This window comes from Protopterus annectens, chromosome 7.part1 (assembly GCF_019279795.1).
Source record: "Protopterus annectens isolate FY-2018-M chromosome 7.part1, PAN1.0, whole genome shotgun sequence".
NCBI classification, from domain to species: Eukaryota; Metazoa; Chordata; order Ceratodontiformes; family Protopteridae; genus Protopterus; species Protopterus annectens.
In genome coordinates this window covers 416,235,067-416,261,513 of record NC_056740.1, presented here as the reverse complement: position 1 = coordinate 416,261,513, position 26,447 = coordinate 416,235,067, and the positions used below count along the sequence as shown (strand labels likewise).

The following is a 26,447-nucleotide window of genomic DNA, read 5'->3' as shown; positions in this document are numbered from 1 at the left end:
GTTTTATTGTTATACTCGTAATTTAATTTTATTTAGCTTTATTTTGTTGTATATCCAGCTTCATTTTTACTGTTATTTCCATGTATATTGCTCTGTATGTTGATTGGGGTCAAGCACTGAAATCACTCTGAAGTTGAATAGTTTGGTGGGGTTCCATATTCCTTTTAAAAATGCCTATCAGAATTTCTACAGGTAGCTTCCTTCAGGTTCAGTAAGCATACCTATGATACTGCTGATTCCTATGCTACTGTGGCGTCCTATGGCACAGGCATCAGACAAGCATTCAAGGCAAAGGATTACGCCTCTGCTTGAGGGCATCAGCTGTGAAATATGCCCCTGGACATTCCATCACACGAAGTCTTCAAAAACTAGAAGACAGAGGCCAAAACTGAACAGTTAAACTGTTCTTTCATTCTCCCATACTGAAATACAGCAGTTTTTTTTTTTTTTTTACCAAATAGTAGCTGTTTTCTCACAAGCTGTAAAACTCATCATTACCTACCACTCACTCTATTAAACTGGTTGGAATTCCCCAACTATTAAAAATCCAGTCAGAGTAAACTGGCCCAAACAAATGTCCAGAACTGAAGACAGTAGTCCTTTGGTACTCCCCAAGTACATATCTCAGTACTTGGGATACACACTTTGCCCAAGTCTGTAGACCCAACACTAAACATGGTGAAGCAATGTATTTCTCGTAAGTATCCAACTGTTGGAATACTCTCCCACAAGATGCAAGACAAACTATAAATCCAAAATAAAGTCAGAAATAAAAGCACAAATAATGCCACTCTGGAAACGGCATAAGTGGCAGACAGGAACAAAAAAAAATCCACTTCACCTCCACGACTCAAATCATATAAAACCAAGACGTATTTATTAGGTTAGTGCTTTCATGCCTCAACAGACACTTCTTCAGACCGTAAAACATGTAAAAATAAATCATCATATATACATCACATTAATTTCAAATTAACCTATCACAAACAACTAACAATAAAATCATTTAAACAGCCTCCTTCCCTTCAAGAAAGGTTTTAAAGGGACAGGGCCATTCAAACCTGGAAATGTGTCACTATTTAACCTAATGATCCAGTTTGTCTCCCTTTTTTCAAGGGTATTATTTAAGTCACCTAGTCTCCCAGCTTGGAACAGCTTGTTAGATGTTTGTTGATAGGTTGATTTGAAATTAATGTGATGTATATATGATTTATTTTTACATGGTTTATGGTCTGAAGAAGTGTCTGTTGAGGCATGAAAGCACTAACCTAGTAAATACGTCTTGGTTTTATATGATTTGAGTCATGGAGGTGAAGTGGATGTCTTTTTTGTTCCTGATAAATCCAAAATACCTCAAAGCAAACCTTAGAACCCACTTCTTGGATTTTAAACTATGCTTCTGTCACTATTCTCCTGGATAGAGGTAGCTTTCCAAACTATGCTTCTGTCACTATTCTCCTGGATAGAGGTAGCTTTCCAAACTATGCTTCTGTCACTATTCTCCTGGTAGAGGTAGCTTTCCAAGCTATGCTTCTGTCACTATTCTCCTGGTAGAGGTAGCTTTCCAAACTATGCTTCTGTCACTATTCTCCTGGATAGAGGTAGCTTTCCAAACTATGTTTCTGTCACTATTCTCCTGGATAGAGGTAGCTTTCCAAACTATGTTTCTATCACTATTCTCATGGATAGAGGTAGCTTTCCAAACTATGCTTCTGTCACTATTCTCCTGGATAGAGGTAGCTTTCCAAACTATGTTTCTGTCACTATTCTCATGGATAGAGGTAGCTTTCCAAACTATGCTTCTGTCACTATTCTCCTGGATAGAGGTAGCTTTCCAAACTATGCTTCTGTCACTATTCTCCTGGATAGAGGTAGCTTTCCAAACTATGTTTCTGTCACTATTCTCCTGGATAGAGGTAGCTTTCCAAACTATGCTTCTGTCACTATTCTCCTGGATAGAGGTAGCTTTCCAAACTATGTTTCTGTCACTATTCTCCTGGATAGAGGTAGCTTTCCAAACTATGCTTCTGTCACTATTCTCCTGGATAGAGGTAGCTTTCAAACTATGCTTCTGTCACTATTCTCCTGGATAGAGGTAGCTTTCCAAACTATGCTTCTGTCACTATTCTCCTGGATAGAGGTAGCTTTCCAAACTATGCTTCTGTCACTATTCTCCTGGATAGAGGTAGCTTTCCAAACTATGCTTCTGTCACTATTCTCCTGGATAGAGGTAGCTTTCCAAACTATGCTTCTGTCACTATTCTCCTGGATAGAGGTAGCTTTCCAAACTATGCTTCTGTCACTATTCTCCTGGATAGAGGTAGCTTTCCAAACTATGCTTCTGTCACTATTCTCCTGGTAGAGGTAGCTTTCCAAACTATGCTTCTGTCACTATTCTCCTGGTAGAGGTGTCACTATTCTCCTGGTAGAGGTGTCACTATTCTCCTGGATAGAGGTGTCACTATTCTCCTGGATAGAGGTGTCACTGTTCTCCTGGATAGAGGTGTCACTATTCTCCTGGATAGAGGTGTCACTATTCTCCTGGATAGAGGTAGCTTTCCAAACTGTGCTTCTGTCACTATTCTCCTGGTAGAGGTATCTACAACTCTATCTGTAGTGCCGTTTTTGTTCTCCCTGCATAATCTAAGTTTTTAGGCTTTCATCAGAAGACCACATAAATTCTTACCAGTCTGTTATCTAGTAGTAACATCCTTCACATTCTTTTGCACCTGTGTGTTAACCTAATGGAAGTACTTAGCATTATGATTGCTACAGTAAAAGCTGAAATATAACTATGGAATATACTGATTTCCATGGATCTATTTTTTCTACTTTTCTTTTATTTCTATATACATTTTTGTTACTTGCAAGTGATGGTTGACGTTTGCTCTTTTGCTTGTATTGTATTGAAGAACATCTTGTGAGATTTATCAACTGTGGAGCTTTTCTCCACAGGCCTCCACTGAAAAGGGACCTATTGTGGTCCTGTCAGACTTTCCCAGTAAGCAAATGCAGTGTTGAGGATAGTTGACAGGCATAATCCAGCATAATTCTGGTTGCTTCCCTGTTGTCAAGACAGAGGTCGTTTGGATTCTAAAAGCATCCAAGAAACCTACACTATGACATTTTATTTGTTTAAGTGGAATACATTTTTCAGCCTGGTATAAATTTAAGGGCATTTTCGCCACGACAGCTGCAAGTCCAATAGCTCCCCTTTACCTTTCTGCACTACTTGAACATGGCTTTGTGTGGTTGTTAGTGTGCATTTCTCAGCCATTTCAGCTAGCCTGCCATTAGAGTCACTTTTGGTAACTGTGTTTCTTCTAGAACAAATTTAAATGGATTTTTATGGCCCATAAAAGTGCGCTGGCATCGTGCCACCCGACGTTAGTTCCAAGTGCCTCTATCAAGTAGAGCCACTGGAGTAATCCCTGAGGTGAACTTTCTATTTCCCTTCCACTTATCAAGATTTCTGTTGAATAGGGCCAGTGAGGCGCTCTGCTTGACATGCATGGGAAGTCTATTCCAGAGCATGGGCAGTCTCTGGGTTATGAACCTGTCCCTCCAGCATGTTCTGTTGATTGTGGTAATTAGGTTGAGGTCTCTGGAGCATGTGGAGGGATTGGGATTTCTTTAGATGTAGCATTTCTGACAGAGCTGAGTCAGACATTGCTTTGTAAGTCAAGCAGAGATTGCCTCTTAGTAGACAGTGAGACAGAATAGCTGGAGTTTTTTTGAGTCTGTCCATGTAGGACATGTGTTTAAGGCCTAGGATCCTCTTCGTGAGGTACTTTTGTGCCCTTTCCAGCTGTTGCACGTGTCTTTTGAGGTACATGCCAAGTGAAGCATTATACTCCATGATTCGCCTGCTGAGGGAAGAGTAGAGAGCGAGATGATGACCTCTTTCTTCCTGGATGCAAAACTCTTGGTAATGAGATGTGCCACATAGAAGGACTTTGACCACAGTGGCAATGTGGTGGTCAAAAGAGAGGTTGTTGTCAACCTGTGTCCCCAGATCTCTTATAACTTTCATTTATCTCTGTGTTCTCAGAGGTTGCATTTAACCAGGCCATCTTGTTGTCAGGTTTCTTTTTAAACCTCCCAGAAAAAGAAAGGATTTTTCACATTTTTGCTGTGCCTAAAGAGCTCATGTTTTTATTTAGACAGAACTAAAAATATTAGGCAGACTGACAGCCCTTTGCATCGTTCACCCAAAGACCTGCTTCAAATCAAATCCTAGCAATGTAGTTGGCAGTTTGCATTGCTTTTTGTTATGAACAACATGAAAAATCGTTGTAAAGTCAAATTACAATGTACGCCAAAATGGTAGCTTCTGCTACTGCAGATTTTTCCAGAAATGTTTCAATGCTAAAATTTGTGTGGGAGCAACGTGGATAGAGATTGGCATCTTTTCTAGGCACTTAGAAGCTTGATATCCTGTCCATAGCAGAGTAGATTTTGCCATTGATCACCAACATGCTGTATTTGAACAGAGAGAACCCTGCAAGGATGCCCTCATTCCCCTTTTGTCATTTGCTATGTGTTTAGAACCATTAGCAAAGAAAATAAAATGGTATGGTAGTTAAGAAAAGTTTGTGTTTGCAGGTGGTGATGTTTTATACTTAATAAATCCGGAAAAGTGTGTTTTAGTATTGTAGAACATTTTGAGACAGTTTCAAAGTCTTTTTGAGCTACACCATAAGGGAAAGTAAAACAAAGGCTGTAACAGTAAACTATATACCCACACATGAATTGGTTCAAGAATGCCCATATTTGTGGGAACATGATAAAATGAAGTATTTAGGTGTACTGATTAAAAGTGAATATATTACGGCAGCTAGGATGTGTTGGGAAGAGACTAAACAGAAGATAGTACAAAACTGGTGATATAGATAGTGAGATATAAGCAGTGAACATGGTTTTGGTCCCTTTAGTTTTATGTACACGTCAGACTTTTTTTTATCAACCAGAGGAAGACTTGTGGATGATAACCAATATAGATGTGAAGGCATTTATTTGGGAGGTTAAGAGGACAAGAGTTACGTGGAACAAGTTGAAATTCCTCATAAAACAAGGTAATTTAAGATTCAAAATTGTTGACACATGAAATGATTCTTTAGAGCTATGTAGTTAAAGCTTCTGTAACTCCAGCAGAAAGTTATAAATCAAAGTGGAAAGTAAATGATGATTTCAAGAAGTAAAGAGAGAGAAGAGTTTTGGAAGCAGGCCCTAAGGACAGCCACAGCAGCCATATAGAATATTGTATTGATAAGGTGGCAGACTGTATTAGAAAAACCATGCCAACACTGAAACGGAGAAAGGAGATTTTTTACCAGTAGCAATACAGAAAACATGGAAGAGGGTCTGGAATTTATGAGAGAAAATTAACAAAAGAACCAAGTATTTGGAGCGAATAATTATGGACAAAAAGGTAATCGAGTGGGATGAGGCCTAGCAAAAGTCTGGACTGCAGTTTGACTACCTTCCCTGCCAGGGATTGATAACATAGTGTAGGCAGAGCAAAAGGGATAGTGAAGTGCTAAGTGAAAAACAAGCTGTGCATGAGTTATGAGTTGAGTCTAGAACAGAAGCTGCTGTTAAAAAGTTGATAATTAGTAGGGATATTAACATTTTGCACGACAGCTATAAAAATTAATTAAAAGATGTCAGAAAATATTAGGAAGAGAAATTGGAAAGGGGACCTCTGTATGGCCCACAGCTATGCAATAAATAAATAAAAATCCATAAGAAAGCAAATGTTGGAGGTGTGATAGTAAGATAGAGGTAATTAGGGACATGTTTTGGGGGAATGTAATGAGTTGGCAGATTTTAAAAAATTACTTACAAAGTACTGTGTCAGTTTTTTATGGGGGGAAGGGGGCAAATGATTATAACATCATAGTACAGGCCAACACTAAGGGACTCTGGATAACAAAGTTTGCAGATGACTGCAAACTGGGAGCCATTATTGAATCCCCAAATGATGTGGATACTCTACAAAAGGGCCTTACAGAAACAGATACTTGGTGCCAGAGCCATGGGCTCAAGCTCAATGCCAAGAAATGTATAGTTATCCCCTTTGGGGAAAAAACATGTATCCGTGAATTACCATATAGGTGGCAGTACACTAAACACCGAAAGTTTGATAAGAGACTTAGGGACACAGGTGGACAGTGGTCTCACCTTCGATAACCACATCACCACAACAGTCAGGAAATCCTTCTAGGTGGCACACCTCATCACTAAGGGCTTTTCATCCAGAAAAAAGGAGGTCATTGTCCCACTGTACTCATCCCTCATTAGACCCATTATAGAATACAATGCCCGTTTGGTATGTACCTCTCAAGACATCTGCAACAACTGGAAAGGCCACAGAAATACCTCACTAAAAGAATCACAGGCCTAAAGCGGATGCCCTACGCTGACCGCCTTAAAAAACTCCAGCTATACTCTGTCGCATATCGTCTACTCAGAGGCGATCTTTGCTTAACATACAAAGCCATGTCAAACCCAGAGCTGTTGGACATGCTACACTTAAAGAAATCCCAATCCCTCAGAGCCACACGCTCCAGGGATCTAAACCTTGTCATCACAATAAACAAAACATGTTGGAGGGATAGGTTCCTGACTCAGAGACTCTCCAGACTCTGGAATAGATTGCTCATATATGTCAGAGTGCCTCTTTGGTCCTCTTCAAAAGGAACCTTGACGATTGGATGGGAGAAAGGAAATTCATCCCAGGGATCACGTCAGTCACCCTGCTAGACAGGGGTCCAGGGAAGTAAATAGTGTGGGAAGAAATAGCCAGGGAATTGTTATGGCTAGACTTGTATAGGCCCTAGGGCTGATACCAACCTATGAACAGAGGAAATAATTATTCTGAGCTGGGATATAGGGTCTGAATTGCTTAGACATAGTACTGCTTTACTGACTTTAATGCTATTGGCTGCCAAGAAGCAATTATTAGAAAAATGGTCAAAATCAACTGTGACTGAAGTATTGAACATTGTAAATGAGTTAAAAGAATTGGAGGTGGCATCTTTAGAAAAGGGAAGGAGTGAATTACATTGAAAAAAGTGGAATGCAGAAAAATGTTCAGGAGGATTAGTGAAGTTTAAGGGAAGTGGAATAATTGAGCAATTATGTAATATTGGAGCAAATTAAAATTGTTAAAGAAAGCATATGGGTATAATGCATGAAATCGTGTTTAATAAAGATTTTTAAAAATGGTACGGTTTTCAATTGGCAGTAGAGATTGGAAAAGGAGTTTACAAAGGCACAGCTGAAAGACACCTGTATGGGCCACAGGTATGGGAAAAAGCCCATAAAGTTCATGATTTTTTTTCATGGAAGTGTTTGCATAGATATTTTTTATATCCCAAGTAAACTTTAGAGAATGTTTCCTCAGGTACAGAGCAAATGTTAGAGGTGTGATGGGAAAGGTGGAGTTAATTAGGAACCTGTTTTTGTGGAATGTAATGAGTTGGAAGATTTTAAAAATACTCTATAGAATACATTCTTAAAGACTTTTGGGGGGGCAAATGACTGTAACGGAGGTAATTATTTTGAGTTGGGGTATAGGGTCTGAATTGTTTAGACATAGTGATGCTTTGCTGGGTTTAATGCTAGTGGCTGCCAATAAGCAATTATTAGAAAATGGTCTAAACCAGCTGGGACTGAAGTATTGCACATTGTGAAGGAGCTAAAAGAGTTGGAGGTGGGCACTTTAAAAAAAAGAGAAGGAGTGAAGTACATAGGAAAAAATGGGATGTGTGGGAATGGTACATGCAGAAAATGTTCAGGAGGTTTAGTGGAGTTCAAGAGAAGTGAAGAATAGAGCAATTTATGTAATACTGGAGTGAATTAAAATTAAGAAAGCATGCATGTATAATGCAGGACATAAACACGATAATAAAGATGCTTAAAAATGGTGCACTTTTCACATTGGCAATTCTTTTTACTTCCTTAATGATTACCATAAATCTCCACCATCTCATTGACTTGGGGGTCATAGAAGGGTCACCCTTTTTCTTTTTTTTTCTGTATTTCACAGAAACATTTGAATTATTAGCTATTAAATGCTGAGCCATTGTGAGATCTTATAGTACCCATTCATTGCAAAAATATTTTCCAGACATGGTTATTACTGAATGCGCTGATGCGGATGTAAATGATTGCACTACTGAAAATCTTCAATATTTATTTATTACAAATAATAGTCTCAGCTGGCTGATTCATTGCACCTTTTTACATTTTTGGGGGCGTTCATATTTCTTTCAGTAAGTACTTGCCATTCATATTTCTGTCTTTGTCATTAGTGGCATCTTTATATTCCTTTTGCTGCATATTATGAAATCTTTCAACTTTTGCAATGTTATAGAATTCCTGCTTCACCCCCTCCTTTAATGTCGGGACTGCACACTTGAGACAGTAGTGTGTCTTGATCTGTAATCAGCATCATTTTCCTCTCCCGTTTTTGCTTTGCAATTTTAATTAGTAGGGCTGCTGTTGACTATTCTTGTATTTCAAGAGGTGGCTTTGAATTTGAATTCTTAAGTAATGTCACTTGTTTGTGGTCACTGGTTAATGTATACTTCTTGCCAGGCACATAAGTAAGGCCCCTACTTTATTGTGTCTTTCTTAGTTTGGGGACATCTTTTCTGCTAATCTGACAAAGACTACCTGCTCAAACTATTGCCTTTTGTTTGACATTCTGTATTTGACTCGAGATTGCCCCAGGGCTGCTTTGTTGCCATTCACTTCTGGCATTGTTTTAATTGTGTCAAAATCCAACATAACTGTCTTTGTGCTGAAGTCTTTCTTTCTTTAACTGTTGCAGGGAAGCTATTTGTTTTTCAGACCATTTGTCGGTACATCTTTTGCATAAGCTTAGTGGGCGATGTTGTGATACTGATATCTTTCATAAACATTTTTAACTGTTGATACCAATACCAAATTAGTCTTGTACATGTTTGGCATGATTTTTTTTACTCCCAAATCATAGAGGGACTATTTAATCAAAACATATTTTTAAAAAACATAAAAGTAATAGTTGCATGTGAACTAGGAGGAAAAACTACCCACACTTGCAAGCACCCCCCTTACTTAATATAGCATATCTCATTAATGTACATTTGGGCTCTAGAAATATTCTAGAGGCAGCAACTTGGTCTTCTCTTCACAGTTTTACCAAGCATTACAAGAATGACTATTTTCTAGAACAAGGGCTGGGTTTACTGCATTCATTCTGCAGGAGCTCTTAGAATCCCATCCTTAATCTCTCTCCCTTTCTTTCTAAGGTTAGTCCCATACAGCTTCAGCTAGTGTAGCAGTGACCTAATGATGAACATTGTAAAGTTCTGTAAGTAGATATTTGAATAGACCACTGTTGCAGTAATAACACCCTCTCTTCCTTACTACATTGTAAAGTTCTGTAAGTAGGTATTTGAATAGACCACTGTTGCAGTACTAACACCCTCTCTTCCTTACTACATTGTAAAGTTCTGTAAGTAGGTATTTGAATAGACCACTGTTGCAGTACTAACACCCTCTCTTCCTTACTACATTGTAAGGTTCTGTAAGTAGGTATTTGAATAGACCACTGTTGCAGTACTAACGCCCTCTCTTCCTTACTACATTGTAAAGTTCTGTAAGTAGGTATTTGAATAGACCACTGTTGCAGTACTAACACCCTCTCTTCCTTACTACATTGTAAAGTTCTGTAAGTAGGTATTTGAATAGACCACTGTTGCAGTACTAACGCCCTCTCTTCCTTACTACATTGTAAAGTTCTGTAAGTAGGTATTTGAATAGACCACTGTTGCAGTACTAACACCCTCTCTTCCTTACTACATTGTAAGGTTCTGTAAGTAGGTATTTGAATAGGCCACTGTTGCAGTACTAACACCCTCTCTTCCTTACTACATTGTAAAGTTCTGTAAGTAGGTATTTGAATAGACCACTGTTGCAGTACTAACGCCCTCTCCTCCTTACTACATTGTAAAGTTCTGTAAGTAGGTATTTGAATAGACCACTGTTGCAGTACTAACACCCTCTCTTCCTTACTACATTGTAAAGTTCTGTAAGTAGGTATTTGAATAGACCACTGTTGCAGTACTAACACCCTCTCTTCCTTACTACATTGTAAAGTTCTGTAAGTAGGTATTTGAATAGACCACTGTTGCAGTACTAACACCCTCTCTTCCTTACTACATTGTAAAGTTCTGTAAGTAGGTATTTGAATAGACCACTGTTGCAGTACTAACACCCTCTCTTCCTTACTACATTGTAAAGTTCTGTAACTAGGTATTTGAATAGACCACTGTTGCAGTACTAACACCCTCTCTTCCTTACTGGTAAATTGGGTCTTGAATAAGCACAAAGTTGTATTTCTACCTCTTTGGCATTTGTAGGTAGTGATATATGGGGTGTGTATTATAACATTGAAGTTACAGAACAATGAATACAATATGGTCGACACCATATTGTCGAAGTTCCGTAACTTCAAAAATAAAAAAAAAAAATCAAAACTTTAAATTTTTTAAGCAGGGGAGCAAACCCCCCTGCACACCCCACACCCCCACTACTTAAATATACCAACTCCGAGACCGCACTACATTGCAGTAAACGGAAATCCCCCCTTACAGAGATTTGCATTTACACACTCAAGATTCTGAGCGTTCGATATTCGATAGTGTTGTTGAATTTGGCCACTTGTGTCTTTCATTGTGACCGTGTGTGTGGTCTATCACGGTTGATGTTAAATATCTATAGTGTGGGTACATTTAGCAATATTGTCTTCTTCTTGCCCATGTATAACTAACACTGTCTGTTTTTATCGGATCTTTGTACAATATGAAATGCATTGGCTACATTTACTCAGTGCCAGTGCCTTTTATATTCTGTTGAGTTTTAATTGACTGCTTGAGGATTTCTTGCTTTTATTCTGTATCTATAACCTAGAATTGCGGTGGTGGTGGTGCTGCGGTAGCGTTGTCGCCTCACAGCAAGACATTGTGCCGTTCGACTCTCAGCTAGAGCGTCTTCTGTGTGGAGACGTGTGAATGGGCGTACCTTCGTTGAAAGTTGTGCGTCAGGGCTGGCAAACTCGGCACATAAAAAATCTACTGCCAATCATTAGCGGACCGGAGTTCTGCTGTGGCGACCCCTAACCGGGAAAAGCCGAAAGACATATTCTGTATCTATAACCTGTGTTTTCAGAAAAACACAAAAATCAAAATATTTTTTGTTTCATTACACAATTTTAATATTGGAAAAATACTTTTTCTTGTTGCCAGTTTGTACTTTTTAATTTGTCTGTTATTACCTTTATTCAGTAGTACTCTCTCCATTGACAAGATGGACCAGCAGCAGCCCCTAAATTACACTAAACAAATAGTAGCTGTGTGAAGTTCACGTTACTGCCTTAAAATAGATTTTTTTTCCGTATGTGAAATAATAGGTTTGGAAGAACATGGTTTCATTTTGTTGGATGATAAAACAGCAGTGTGGCTCAACAGTGGAAAAGTACACTTGACATAACTAGAGCAGTTGCTTTCAAAACTAGTTCAACTACAGAGCATTGACAATAGAAACCCACCTGGCTAATTGTACATTAATAAGGCATAGAAATTATTCATTTAGATTTCCTGAAGATCTCTATTTTCTGAATCCGAGTCTGAGCTGTGACCATTTCACATCCAGTGCTGCTAGCCATTCAGAGCATGGCTGGTCATCCCAATACAAAGGAGTGGAGTTCACAAACAGCATGAAGTTGCCCTTCAAATGGCAGCTGCAGTTGGGTTGTTTGCTGTGGGTCAAGTGGCAGGTTAGGCCAGGCATGCCTTAGTCCTGTTACTTCCTGAATCTGACTTTGTGACCACATCTTTTGGGACTGTTTCTGAGCAGATTAGTTTATACAGCATTATATCTAGGGCAGCATGTATTCCACACTTTATAGTGAATAGACCACCTGTGCTTAAGCTGAGGTTTTTTCCATAGAAAAGGGCTTGATAAAAGTTCCCACTTACTAGGTTGAAAAGGGCCCCCACAACCAATCAGACATTACTTTTCCTGTTTTGTTGTAACCCTTTTTTGAATTTCATGTAATTTCCATTTGGAGCTCCTTGTGGCTTCTGGTTTTGGTAATGGAAGCCACTGCAGCAGTGGTCTGTCCACCATATACATGTTTACATGTTGTTCGCAACCATTCACAGGGACTGTGTATTATTCTTTACTGCTTATGGAAGAATTCATGCCAAGCCAGGATATTGTCCTATAGCTGTATAAATCCATCTGAAACTGTGAAGACAGGAACAATGTTGTTAATGGCAGATGCCTTAAAATTGTGCTTTCATCTCCAATGCTTTGGATAAGCACACCATTGTAGGTGCCAAAGCAGCTTTTTGCAGATGGATTGCACACAGCAGTCTTTTGCCTTTTTAGGGCTAGACTATTAGTGAGTGATGTTAAAGATCATTCTAGTAAATGGCAGGTGGATGGTTTTAGAATGAGTCTTTTGGTGGGGGGGGGAGACAGGCAGTATGTGACTACATGATTCTGTGATGTTCAGTAAGTGCTTTCATTCATTACAGAAGTTTGAATCACTACTTCAGGAACAGAGCACCCTTTGACCCTGGTGCTTTAGGTTGTGGTTCTTTAATGCTTGCCTTTCAGACTTTTTCTGTCCCTTTGGAGATTAGTTTTATGGATTTTGCTTTGGATTATACACAGGTGTTCAAATTTCTCCAGAAGGGCTGTTCATTTAAGAACACATATGTGGCTATTTACTATATAACTTGCTTTTTTGGATGGCCTTCTTCAGTCGGTGGTATTTTTTACCCTTTATGCCTCTGTCCCTTTTTCTTGGAGCTCTTCATGTGTGGTTTTGACAGAAAATACAACTATAAATGTCCTGACTGAAATCACTGTTGCAGTATTCCTGTCATGTGGATGGTCACCTCTGACTTCTGTCCGGGGTATCAACGCTTTACCTTCCCTAGGTCATATGTCCAACACGTGACATCTGTTCGTATGCATTGAGGTCTAGAGATGGACGTACGAATGTAGATCCTGTGCTATCTCACCACTTGCCTGAACACAGGTCATGCATCTATTGGGACTGTTCACTGTTTGGTTGTTGGTGCCATTGCTTCATTCAGTTATTCAGATAATTGCCCCAAGGGGGAGCCTTCCTTTTTTATCTTCGGATATTTTATTGAAAGTTGTTGATGTCAGCTAGGAAGGGCAAGTCCGAGTGCAGTAGACAGATTCCATACAAGGACTTGCATAACAAGTGCCTTTTTTGCCTAGGCCTGGAACATGATCCACAAATCATCAAACCAGCCAAATCTTTTATTAGAAGTTGGCAAATATCATTACCCCTAAATGTAACACAATGGCTGTAGGAGGTTTTCCAATTCTGGATGCTTGTTGTAACTCTGCCCTAAGCTGATGCCATTGCATTCCTGATACCCCAAACCAGACTGCCTCATAAGAACCTCGATTTTGCTCAATCTGTCACTCATTCATTCCAAAACCCTTTAGATCGAGGCTTTGTACTCTCAGCACTTGGCCCAGTCCAAGATGGCTGACACCATTTCCTTGGGCATCATTTTCCCACCAAAGAAGAAAACTAAATAGGCCCTGAATGAAACCATAGTCCATTTCTGACTCCGATGAACCCACTAAGGCTGCAGAACCAACAGTACCTCATGCTTCTCAGCTGCCCCGTACTGAGACCCCATCAGAGGCTGGTATGGCTCCTGAAACCTTGCAGACTGCAGATACATCTGAGGAACTGTGTCCCATTATCTGTGAAGTCCGCATGGAGTCACTGAAATTTTAGTTAAGGAAGAGATCCGAGGCTTTCTGATAGAAGTTAGGCAGGGTTCTGAACCTCTGCATCTCATCCAAGTTGGAGAAGATGTCTTAAAAAAAAAAAAAAAAAAAAACACAGGACTAGGCATGAAACCTGTCCCTGAGGAGCTAGGGAAAAGGAGTAGAAAGACTTTCTCACAGGGGTTGTTCAAAGCTATTATGTCTTTGAAATGTCCTTCCTGTGGATCTCCTCAGCCACAGGCTACTCCTCAAAAACCTACCCTAGATGTCCTTCATGGATGCATCTGCAGTCATAACAACTGGGTTGTCCTGTCGTCAGGCAGCCCTTCAGTCGGCCGGATTCCAAAGTCCGGGTCCGGCTTCGGCTGATGTCGCACTTCACCCGACGTCATCTCTGTTGGTCTTCGGGTATAAAAGCATCAGCCGACGCCATTTTCCTCAGTCTTTCTTGCCGCGTGGCGCCCGAAGCAGAAGCTGTTCGCAAGTGCCGGTCGGTCGGATCCAGAGATTACTTCTACCGAATACTACTTCGAAGACTTCTAAAGCTAAGTACCCGTTGGGGACTCTTTCTTGCCTCAGCCGATGTCAGAAAAAGTTAATAATTGTTTAACCTGTGGGAAACAAATACCTCATAAAGATTTCCACTCTTATTGTCTGCCTTGTTTAGGCCCAGCCCACGACGTAGCAGCCTGTTCGGCCTGTGCTTCTTTCAACCGACGAACGCTTAGGCGTCGGTCGGAGTTTGCAGAACAGTTTTTCGGTTCTGATTTTGCGTACATTATGCCGTCGGATCCTCCGACTACCCAATCTGCCAAAAAACGCAAAGATAAAGACCGACACTCGCGGTCCGCGGTTTCGGACGAAACCATGGTTAAGCAAACCGCTGTGTCTCGGTTTCGGCCGAAACCGAGAAAACTGATCAAAGTACAGCTGAACCTATTCCTACAACTGAGGCCCCTGCTACAACTCTTGAATCGGCCTCAGAAATTTTATCCACTACGGTGGTTGATTTATCAGACACCATTCCCTTGGATGTCTCTACCCCAGCACGTGGTGCTGCTAGGCCTCCAACAGCCATGTCCATTAAGGCCTTCGCCAGGGCTAAAGCAGCCAAGACTACTAAAACAGTGCCTGTTAAACCCCCCACATCCAGGCCCTCTTCTAGTTCTCAAATGCTTACTTTGGCAGAAGATTTAATTTCATTAATTAGAGGATCTCAATCTCACCCAGACAGGGCCTCTCAGCCCCCAGAGAAGAGACCTAGGGCAGAGCCCCCTGAGCCAGTGTCCTCTGATGATTCTGCTGATGAATCAGACATAACTGACCAGCCAGAGGCTCCTTTCTCCAATTTTGAAGATTCTGATGCTGAAGAATCCATTCCAGCTGCTTCCCCACCAGAAGAATTCTCCTTTGGGGAAACCTTACATGCCATGCGAGAGCAGTTCCAATGGCAGCAACAGGATTTTCAGACTCCAGAAAAGACTTAGGACCTTTCTGCACCTCCCACAGCACAGGCCCTTAGCTATACCTCCTGTTCTCTCTGTGGTGGATGATGCTTTCAATGATGTCTGCTCCGCTCCAGATTCTTTACCTCCAGCCCCTGCCAAACCAGACAGATTTTACAGGGTGCCAGATACTCATCACCACCTTTACAAGGCCCCACTTGCAGACCCAGAAACTATATCCCAGGGTCCCAAGGCAGTAGCCGACCATAGCTAAAACCCTATTCCTTCTGAAAGGGAAGCAAGGTCATTAGACAGATGGGGTAAAAGGTCTACACTTCAGCTACTCTCTCAGCTAGAGCTTTAAACTGTCAGTTTCACATGATACAATACCAAGAGTTTATGCTTGATCAGTTAACTAAAAAATTAACCACTGATGAATCTCTTGATAAGAAATATGTATTAGAAATGGTAAATAACATACAACAGGTTAGCAACCATTCCTTAAAATGTGGCTATGATGCACTGGAGGCTTCATTTAGATCAGCCATGACTGGCACAGTGATAAGAAGGCATGCATGGCTAAAGGAGCAAGCTTTACGGATCATGTTAAAGCTAAGTTGCTAGATGCTCCTATGGATAAGACAAGTTTGTTTGGTACACCTGCCCAGCAGGTTATGAAGAAAATGGAAGAAAAGGCAAAATCTGTTCAAACTGTTAAAGATTTCTTGCAGGTTCAACCCCCAAAGTTTAGCAGGAACTGGCCTGCCAAAATTGGTCCTTTCCTGACTCCACAAAATTTCAAAGGGGCAGGAATAGGCGTTCCAGAGGCAGAAACCAATCCAGAGGAGGTGCCTACAGAGGACGACAGTGGCAAGGTAACAACAGAGGCACAGACACAACCACTGCCACTACATCAGCACAACCACAGTGACTTAACCCTAAATCCGCCTACCAGGGAACAAATAGCAGCTCCTCTAGGCGGAAAGTTAACCTTATTTTCAAAGAACTGGCACTACATAACAAAAGACAAGTGGATTTTACAAACCATAGATCAAGGTTACCGGTTTCACTTCCACACTTTACCAGTCAAAGAGGAATGCCAAATCTACCTCCAAATCAAAAAACAGAGGCTCTACACCAGATAATGGAGTTAGCAAACATGAGAGCTGTAGAAAGAGTGCCAACAGCAGAACAAGGAAGGGGGTTCTACTCCAGACTATTCCTAGTTCCAAGCAAGGAAAAAGTTGGAGACCAATTCTCGACCTGTCCACCTTAAATACATACATCATTGTCCCAAAATTCAAAATGCTGACCCTACAGCAACTTCTTCCCATGCTGGGCAAGGAGTCTTGGCTGGTAACTCTAGATTTCAAGGAGGCATACCTGCACGTCCCCATTCGACCAATCTGCAGAAGATACCTCAGATTTCTTGCAGGATCAGAGCACTATCAATTCTCAGCATTGCCCTTTGGCTTATCTACTGCCCAGAGTATTCACAAAATGCCTGGCATCAGTAATCGCCCATTGCAGACTACAGGGAATTCAAATTTACCCATACCTGGACGACTGCCTGCTACAATGGGACAACAAAAGCAAGCTGACAACAGATTTACAAAGGGTCATTTACTTGCTACAAGCACTGGGATACACAGTCAATTTACAAAAATCAAGGCTGATACCATCCCAAACAAGGACATTCTTGGGCGCGGAATTGGACACAGTACAACAAATGGCATTCCTGACTACAGAAAAACAAAAAGAACTTCCTCTTTACTTCTTGACACTAACAAAACTGAACAAGTTAACAGCAAGAAAAGTACTACAGGCCTTGGGCTTCATGGCATCATGCATAATCTTGGTCCCATTTGCCAGGCTACATATGAGAAAACTACAGTGGTACCTAAAGAATTTATGGTCCCAGCACAGACACAGCCTGGAAACAGAAATCCCACTAATTCCATGCTTAAAACAGGAGTTCCTATGGTGGGCTCAGGCATGCCAGTCAAACCCAGGCCTACCCTTTCGCAGATGTCAAGCAAGCCAGACCATCACAACAGACGCTTCAGATCTAGGATGGGGGGCCCACATGCTGGACAAATGCGTGCAAGGATTGTGGACACAGGATCAACTTCACCTGCACATCAACCTAAAAGAAATGCTGGCAGTAAAACTGGCAATCCAAAAGTTCAAACCATTTCTCAAAGAGGGCCAGTTGATGATAAGGACAGACAACACCACAGTCATGTGGTACATCAACAAACAGGGAGGCACTCATTCATACCCCCTATGCAGAATGACTTTGGAGCTGTGGACCCTGGCACTCAGCTACAACATCCAGTTACAGGCAATATTTGTACCGGGAAAAGAAAATACTCTAGCAGACATATTAAGCAGAACCACATCGGATGCCCACGAATGGAAGCTGCACCCGGACATCTTCAAGACCATCTCAAAGAAATGGGGAATGCCTCAGATAGATCTATTCGCATCACCTCTCAATCACCAGCTCAAAAATTCTGCACAAGGACATTCCACCCACTAGCATGGAAAGTGGATTCGCTCTCCTTCAGCTGGAAAGGCCTAACAGCATATGCATTCCCACCTCTTCCTTTGATACACAAGGTACTACTAAAAATCAAGGAAGAACGTCCAAGGATAATCCTGATAGCTCCAAACTGGCCAAGACAACACTGGTACCCACTGCTGAGGAGCATGTCTCGGAACAATATGTGGCCAATACCCCTGATGCCTTTGATGTTAACTCAGAACAACTACAGCATCATACATCCAAACCTAAAACGTTGCAACTGACTGCATGGAACATCACATAGCAGCAGCTAATCCAGAACTTTCCCAAAGAGTTAAAGACATTATTCTTGAAGCACGCAGACCTTCAACAAGAAGGAACTATGCTGGAAAATGGAAAAGGTTTGTCATTTGGAGTACGGAAAGAGGAAAAGATGTGTCAAACATAGATATGCCTAACATTCTGGAGTATCTGGCGAACTTCTTCATTCAGGCCTGTCCTACTCCTCCATCAAGATACATGCATCAGCTATTTCAGCAGAATACAGCTTTGATCCACCTGTTTTTCGCACCCTTTGCTCAGGCAGTTCCTCAGAGGAATCAAGAATGTAAAACCTCCAAGGAAACCACCATTACCAGCTTGGGACTTAAACTTTGTGCTAGAAAAGTTGACACTATCACCCTTTGAACCAGCAGCAACAGCAGACCTACAACACCTGTCATGGAAAACTGCTTTCCTACTGGCAATTACTTCAGCAAGGAGGGTTTCAGAACTACAGGCCTTAATGGCAGTGCAAGCCTTCCTAATCTTCCACCAAGATAGAGTGTCCATGAGGACTAATCCTACATTTATGCCCAAGGTGGTATCCAGAGTGTCTTTAAACCAGGCAATCCACCTACCTACCTTCTTTCCCAACCCACAAAACAGAGGGAAAGAATACTGCATACCTTGGATGTACATAGACAGCTACGCTACTACTTGGACAGAACAAAAATAGCAGAAAGACTGACCAGCTTTTTGCAGCCTATCCAACCGGACGGGAAGGACACGCTATTTCAACCCCAGCAATCTCCAAATGGATAGGAAATTGCATACGATTCTGTTACTCCTTCCATGGAAAACCAATTCCACAGAACATAAGACCTCATTCTACAAGGGCAACAGCCACTACCACAGCCTTCTTACGAGGAGTGGCAACCAAAGACATTATTGAGGCGGCTACTTGGACCTCCGTGCATACATTTGCCAAGCATTATAATTTGCCTCTATATTCCAGATCCCGAGCAGGGTTTGCCACTGCTGTACTGCAAGGGATCCTAAACACACCATAATCTACTTTTATCCTCCTCCCTAGTTGGCTATGGTATTCTACCCAGTTGTTATGACTGCAGATGCATCCATGAAGGACATAGTACAGTTTTGTACCTACCATAAATGTAGATGTCCGAACTGGATAGCATCTGCAGTCAGGATTACCCTCCCTCCTTCCCTCTGTGGTACTCCTAGGGTGTTTACCCTCCTAATAGCTAGCTGATGGGGGGGAGTCTTTTATGGTGTATTTGTTTGTATATATGTACATACATGCTTATTTTTGTGTTTACCTCTATCTTTTTGGAAACATTGGCATCTATCCAAATTTTAGCCTTCAAGAGGGCTACTGGCATCTGGGGCAAGAAACACTGAGGAAAATGGCGTCGGCTGATGCTTTTATACCCGAAGACCAACAGAGATGACGTCGGGTGAAGTGCGACATCAGCCGAAGCCGGACCCGGACTTTGGAATCCGGCCGACTGAAGGGCTGCCTGACGACAGGACAACCCAGTTGTTATGACTGCAGATGCTATCCAGTTCGGACATCTACATTTATGGTAGGTACAAAACTGTACTTTTCCTCAACTCACCAAGTAAGCTTATGTCTTCCCCTTGGGATCTTAATTTAGTCCTAGAAAGGCTTATACTGTCTCCGTTTGAACCAGCATCGTACACTTCTCTAAAATATTGCACTTGGGAACCATCCTCCTCTTGGCTGTCACCTTTGCTAGGAGATTTCCAAGTTACAGGCTCTCATGGCCATTCCTCTTTTCTTGTTTTCACAAGGACAGGGTAATTCTCAGGGCTGACTTATCCTTCATGCCTAAGGTGGTGAATGAGCTGTCCCTCAGTCAGGCTGTTCATCTTTCCACCTTCTTTCCCAGTCTGCCAAATGGGGGGGATGAGGGTCTTACATTCTCTAGACATTCACATGCAACTGCGATTTTATCTGGGCAAAATTCAATCCTTCAGAAAGACTAACCAGCTGTTTGTATCATTTATGAGCTCTAAACTGGGTCAGCCAGTCTCCAAACAAACTATTGCATCTTGGATTTCTAAGGCTGTTTCTACTGTTTGCATTATGGTAAGACCCTACCTTCCTGCCCGTAATGTACATTCCACTAGAACAGTGCATTCCACAGGCATTTCACAAAGGAATACTCCAGGTGTATTTTAGAGGTTGCCACTTGGTCCTCTGTGCACACCTTTACCAAACACTACAAAGTTGATGACTTCTCCAGAGCCAGAGCAGCCTTCTCTCGGTCCATTCTGTCCAGGCTGCTGCTTCTTCTCAGTAGCCAACCAACCACCCTTCTTTCCTCCTTCAGCTCTGGGAATCACCCATATGTCATGAATGCTGCAACAGTGATTTCAGTAAGGACATAGTACGGTTGTGTAAGAATTTACGATGACAGTAGATGTCCTGCTGTTGCAGTATTCCCGCTCATCCTCAGTGCCCTCTTCTGTCTCTCTCACTTCATCTTTGGTTTTCCTCTTCCCCTTTGCTTTAGCCTCTGCTGTGTTACATGGGAATGAGGGAGTTTTCTTAGCTATTCAAGCTACACCCACCTAGGTGAACAGTCTCCTCTCTTTCAATAGTTTTCAGGCCATTAACTTGGAGATAGTTTGAGGATCCACACTGTTCCATCCATTTGTATACCCCAAAGCATATGAGCTGAGGTCATGCATCAGACGTAAGACCTGGGGAAGGTAAAGCTTTGGTGCTCTGGTCATACATCAGCAGTGAAAACCCATATGTCAGGAATACTGCAGCAATGATCAATAGAACATCAACTGTTACAGTAAGTTCTTACACAACTGTACTATATTACAGGCTTTATAATTTTATGTCCGTATTCTAATGTTTGTGTTCATGTGATGGTCAAGAACTGGGTTCCTACAAGTGGTTGTGCCTGTTACTCCTGAGTAGGGGTGTCCTGGTATAAGCTGAAGAGATGTGTATATTCTCTGTTTCAAGAAACGGATTCTAAACTGCATGGGAAGGCCATACTCCTTGTTCCTCCTCCTCCTCTGCAGATCAGTTGAAAGTTCACGCAATATGATTGAAAACTTGCAGAGATGTTTATTTTGAAAGTTATTATCACAGTGTCAAGGGTTCTCAGGTGTGCATTATCAACATTTTCGTAATTGTTAGGTAGTTTGTACTGGCTGACCTAACACTCAAATATGTTTCAGATACATTTTCCTCATTAGAATGCTGATATAAACTTCTGCTGCCCATGCCTGATTCTGGGTGTGCTCTTGAATGAGTCTTGAAATGGGCTACTTGAAGAATATAAGTGTTGTATTTAAAATTGCCCACCTTGGCATCAGCCATATGCATGCTCTGATTATGTATTCTCATTGCAGTATTTTCCACAAAGGATGATATGGCCACGTATACCCAACTCGTGTAATTACCAGAAGGTATAGTATTGTTATACTTCAGTCACCCTGTAGTCCTTCCTGCATAATTCATACTTCTGGGTGTGTACTACTTTCTTCTTTCTACATTTGCACTAATAGAATCAGTTTAAGAATTATGACCTTAAATCCTCTCAAATGCACCTAGCTAGTTTCTACCACGTGTTTCTTCTTGGACCTCTGTATGTTTTGGTAGTCTGTGGGTGAGGTAGACGCACAGAAACAGTGCATGCACAGTACATGAAAGCAGTTGTCACCTTCATAACTAAACTTTGTTCATTGTTATGGAGATCTGTTACAGTAGTCACTTGGAACACAACACTCATGAAGTAGTGATTCTTGCCAGTGCATTTCTTAATGAACATGTCTTATAGGTTTGAGCACAGCTTCTCCTGCCCCAAAAGCATCATAATGACTTTGTATGCATTTTGATGTTTAAACTGATCGGTAAAGACTTTGCCCACAAAAATGTGAAAATCGTACGCCCACTCTATTTCCTGGTCATTTTTAATAATTTTTTAAATATTTTTCCCATTGTTTGATTTAAGAATGGTCTTGTGTGGTTTACTTGTACAAGCAAAGATGATGATTCATTTTACTATAAGGATGTGGTCAGACATTTAGGTCAAGAAAAATAGAGTAATTTGCATAGATGGATGAGCAGTTATAGCTAAGATGTCAGCAGGCAGCTTTTTTTTTTAACATCTTTATAAAATTATCACTTGAGCCATAAGCAAACGTATATTAACAGAAAAAAATTAAGATTTTTCCTGTTTACATACACCATACATCACACACCTTTTTCTTTCTGTTACTCCAACATTACATAAACTGCTGAATTCCTGCCGTCCTTAAACCTCACTCCTCCTCCTGAACAATATTCGGCATGTATTGTTCCAGCAATTTCCATTTATTTCTATGCAATTTTCTCCTTCCCTTTTCTAAATGCCCCACTTCCTGTTCTTTTCTCTCTTTGATTTCCATTTTTAATAATTAATGTTTTTTGGTAGCCACAGAATTGAACTTAATAAGCCTTTACTATGTCTAGACAATTCAGCTCTTGTGTCCCAGCTCAAAAGAATCATTTCCTGTAACACATCCATTTGCTCATCCAGTATTCCTGAGTATCCTGCCAGTTCATTACAGTCCCCGAAAATGTGTTCGTTACTCTTTTCTTATCATTACACCTCCAAATTTTGCTATCTACCGGAGGAAACATTCTGTGAAGTCTTCTTGGGGTGAGCAAATATCTATGCAAACAGTTCCAAGCAAAGATCCTAAAATCTTCTGAATGATACTTGGGAGCCTATATATGTCTTCCCATTGTTGTTTTGTAAAGTTTTTTTCCAGTCTCTCTTCTCAGTCTTTTCTAACCTCCTCTTATCGACCCTTATAGTTATTGTGCAGTATTTTATATACCGTAGTAATCCCTTTTTAATAGCAGCTTCTGTTTTCTAACCTCCTCCTATCGACTCTTATAGTTATTGTGCAGTATTTTATATACCGTAGTAATCCCTTTTTAATAGCAGCTTCTGTTTTCTAACCTCCTCCTATCGACTCTTATAGTTATTGTGCAGTATTTTATATGCCGTAGTAATCCCCTTTTAATAGCAGCTTCTGTTTTCTAACCTCCTCTTATCGACTCTTATAGTTATTGTGCAGTATTTTATATACCGTAGTAATCCCCTTTTAATAGCAGCTTCTGTTTTCTAACCTCCTCCTATCGACTCTTATAGTTATTGTGCAGTATTTTATATACCGTAGTAATCCCTTTTTAATAGCAGCTTCTGTTTTCTAACCTCCTCTTATCGACTCATAGTTATTGTGCAGTATTTTATATACCGTAGTCATCCCTTTTTAATAGCAGCTTCTGTTTTCTAACCTCCTCTTATCGACTCATAGTTATTGTGCAGTATTTTATATACCGTAGTAATCCCTTTTTAATAGCAGCTTCTGTTTTCTAACCTACTCTTATCGACTCTTATAGTTATTGTGCAATATTTTATATACTGTAGTAATCCCTTTTTAATAGCAGCTTGTCACACCAATCTGCCCATCCAGCATCTCTGACGGTGCATCCTGCAGGGAATCCTTAAAGTCCGCCAACTCACCACACTCCCAGAAAATATGTTCCCAGTTACCTCTTTCTTCCCTATCACACCTCCAACATTTGCTGTCTACCGGAGGAAAAATTCTCTGGAGTCTACTTGGGGTATAAAAATTTCTCTGTAGACATTTCCAAGCAAAAATCCTAAATCTTATAGATTTTGTTGCATGTTTGGCAGACATGCATATATCCTCCCATTGTTTCTTTGTGAATTGCTTATCCAGTCTCTCTTCACAGTCCTTTATAACCTCCTCTGATTGATTCTTATAGTTACCATGCAGTATTTGTATGCTGTACTTATTATTCTTGTGTTAATGGCAGGTTCTGTTCTAGATTCTACTAAAAACTTTACCAGTGCTGGTCTTCGTTTAGGACCCCCCCCCCCCATTTCTTTCTCTTTGCCTATACTCTGATATCAATCCTTGATAAGGAAGCCAATCTTTAACCTGCAGTCCAAATAAATTCTTGGTGTCTTCCCATTCTATCATCTTTTCTCTCTAGTTATTTGCTCCCAGTACCTTGGTTCCTTTGCCAGTTTTCTCCAATAAATTCCAGCCCCTTCTTGACTGTTGTCTGTATCCCTAATTGCAGTCATCCCTATTGGCAGAATCTCCTTTCTCCATTCCCATGTTAGCTTAATTCTTAGGATACTTCTGCTTTATGGATATAGTATTCTAGTTGATTATTATTTTTTGCCTTAAAGGCCTACATACAAAATCCCACTCTCTCCTGGTTTCTTGAGCCTCCCCCCTGTTTCATCATCATCACTTTCCACTTTGAATTATAATTGTCTGCTTACACTATGTATAGGAGACTTAAACGTGTAGCTCTGACATACCCCTTTAAATCAGGTAATCCCAATCCATCCTGTTCTACTGGAAAAATCAGCATATCCCACTGGATTCTTGCCATCTTCCCCTCCCAGATGAAGTCCTTTAGCTCTTTATTAGTCGTTATCAACAACTACTCCTCTGATTGGTAAACATATGCCTGACCTGTGTATAAGACTAATGGGACTAAAACATTTTAACTACTTGTATCTTACTATCCATATCCATATAAAAAAGCTTCCATTTTCTCAGTTTTTGTATTTTCTTTTTAGTCTCTTCCCACATATCCTTAGCTGCCACATCAGAATCATTTTTAATCCATAATCCTACATATTTAATTTTATCATGTCCCCATAAATATAGGATTTGCTTGAATTAATTTGTGTGTGTATACATAATTTACCTCTATTGCCTTTGTTTTACCTTCATTAATTTTTCTATCCGGAAAAGATTTGAAACTCTCAAAATGTTCCACAACACTGTAATATCTCTTTCTGTTTTTTTCAGGTTAAAAATATCATCTGGAAATAGAGCCATTCATTCCCAGCCTCTTTGTTCCTTTGCTGGTTTTATCCAGTAAATTCCAGGCCCCTGTTGCCTATTTTCTGTACCCCATTTGCTGTCATCCCTATTAGCAAAATTTCCTTTTTCCATTCTTGTGAATACTTTCTGCTACTTTATGAATATAACATTCTGTATGGTTATTTTTCTTAAGGATCTGTATCAAAAATTCCACTCTGTCTTTAGTTCTTGAACATCCCCTCTGCTTCATCATCATCCCTTTCCATTTTGAATTATAACCTTCGGCTTGTGTTATGTATATTTGCCTTAACTGTGTAGCCCTAAAATATTAATTCAAATCTGGTAATCTTAATCCACCATGTTCGTTTGGAAAGGTCAGTTTATCCCACTTAACTCTTGCCTTCTTACACTCCCAGATAAATTCCTTCCACTCTTTATTAATTATTCTCTACGTCTCCTCTGGTTGATAAAAATAAGACTGACTTGTATATAAAACTAAAAGGACTAAAAACATTCTTACTGTCAATGTCCATAAACAAGAGATTCCAGTTTTTCATTTTTTTGTATTATCTTTTGTTTAGTCTCTTCCCACATATCCTTACCTGCAATAACAGAAGCCTTTTTAATCCATTCTCTAAAATACTCCCATCTTGTCATGTCCCCATAAGTATGGAATTTGCTGAACCAGTTTGTGTGTAAGTACATAATTTACAGTTGCAGCCTTTGTTGCATCTTCATCAGTTTTATATCCTGAAAAGACTTACAATTGTCTCAAAATGTCCCACAACACTCAGATATCCTTTTCTGGATTTATCAGGTGCAAAATAATATCATCTGCAAATAAAGCCAACTTTTCTTGATTACCATACCAATTATATCCTTGAGTTTCTAAGTCCTTATTTTATTTGCCAGTGGCTATAAATATAAAGCAAATAAAGGGGAAAGAGGACACCCCTGCCCGTTTCCTCTGGTGTGAAGAACAACTTATAGGTTCATAGGTAGGTACTAGGCTATTGGCCCTAGGGCCTATATAAGCCTAGCCAAAGATACCCTGGCTTTTGCCACCCAAGAAAATTATTTTCCTGTGCCACTGTCGAGCAGAGCCACAGAAGTGATCCCCGCGGTGAATTTCCCATCTCCCATCCAATCATCAAGATTTTTCTTGAACAGTGCTAATGAAGAGCTTTGTTTGATATAGATAGGTAGTTTGTTCCAGAGTATGGGAAGTCTCTGGGACAGGAATCTATCCCTCCAGCGTGTTCTGTTTATTGTGGTGACGAGGTTTAGGTCCCAAGAGCATGTAGCTCGTAGGGATTGGGATTTCTTTAAGTGGAGCATTTCTAAAAGCTCTGGGTTTGACATAGCTTTGTGTGTTAGGCAGAGATCGCCTCTGAGTAGGCGATATGCAGTGGAGTAAAGCTGCAGTTTTTTGAGATGGTCTG

General features: G+C 40.5%; 1 protein-coding gene across 13 annotated transcripts in view; it reads left to right on the top strand.

The window, feature by feature from the left end:
- The window catches only part of PBRM1 (polybromo 1), a 2,726,611-nt gene that overhangs the window by 2,624,126 nt on the left and 76,038 nt on the right, over positions 1–26,447 (top strand). For 8 of the 13 annotated variants that reach the window (XM_044078866.1, XM_044078870.1, XM_044078867.1 and 5 more), the window contains one exon: positions 21,493–21,549. The exons of the other annotated variants lie outside the window; for them this stretch is intronic. In XM_044078866.1, coding sequence (XP_043934801.1) covers positions 21,493–21,549 — 57 coding nt within the window. The remainder of the gene's footprint in view (positions 1–21,492; positions 21,550–26,447) is intronic. 13 annotated transcript variants of the gene reach the window in all.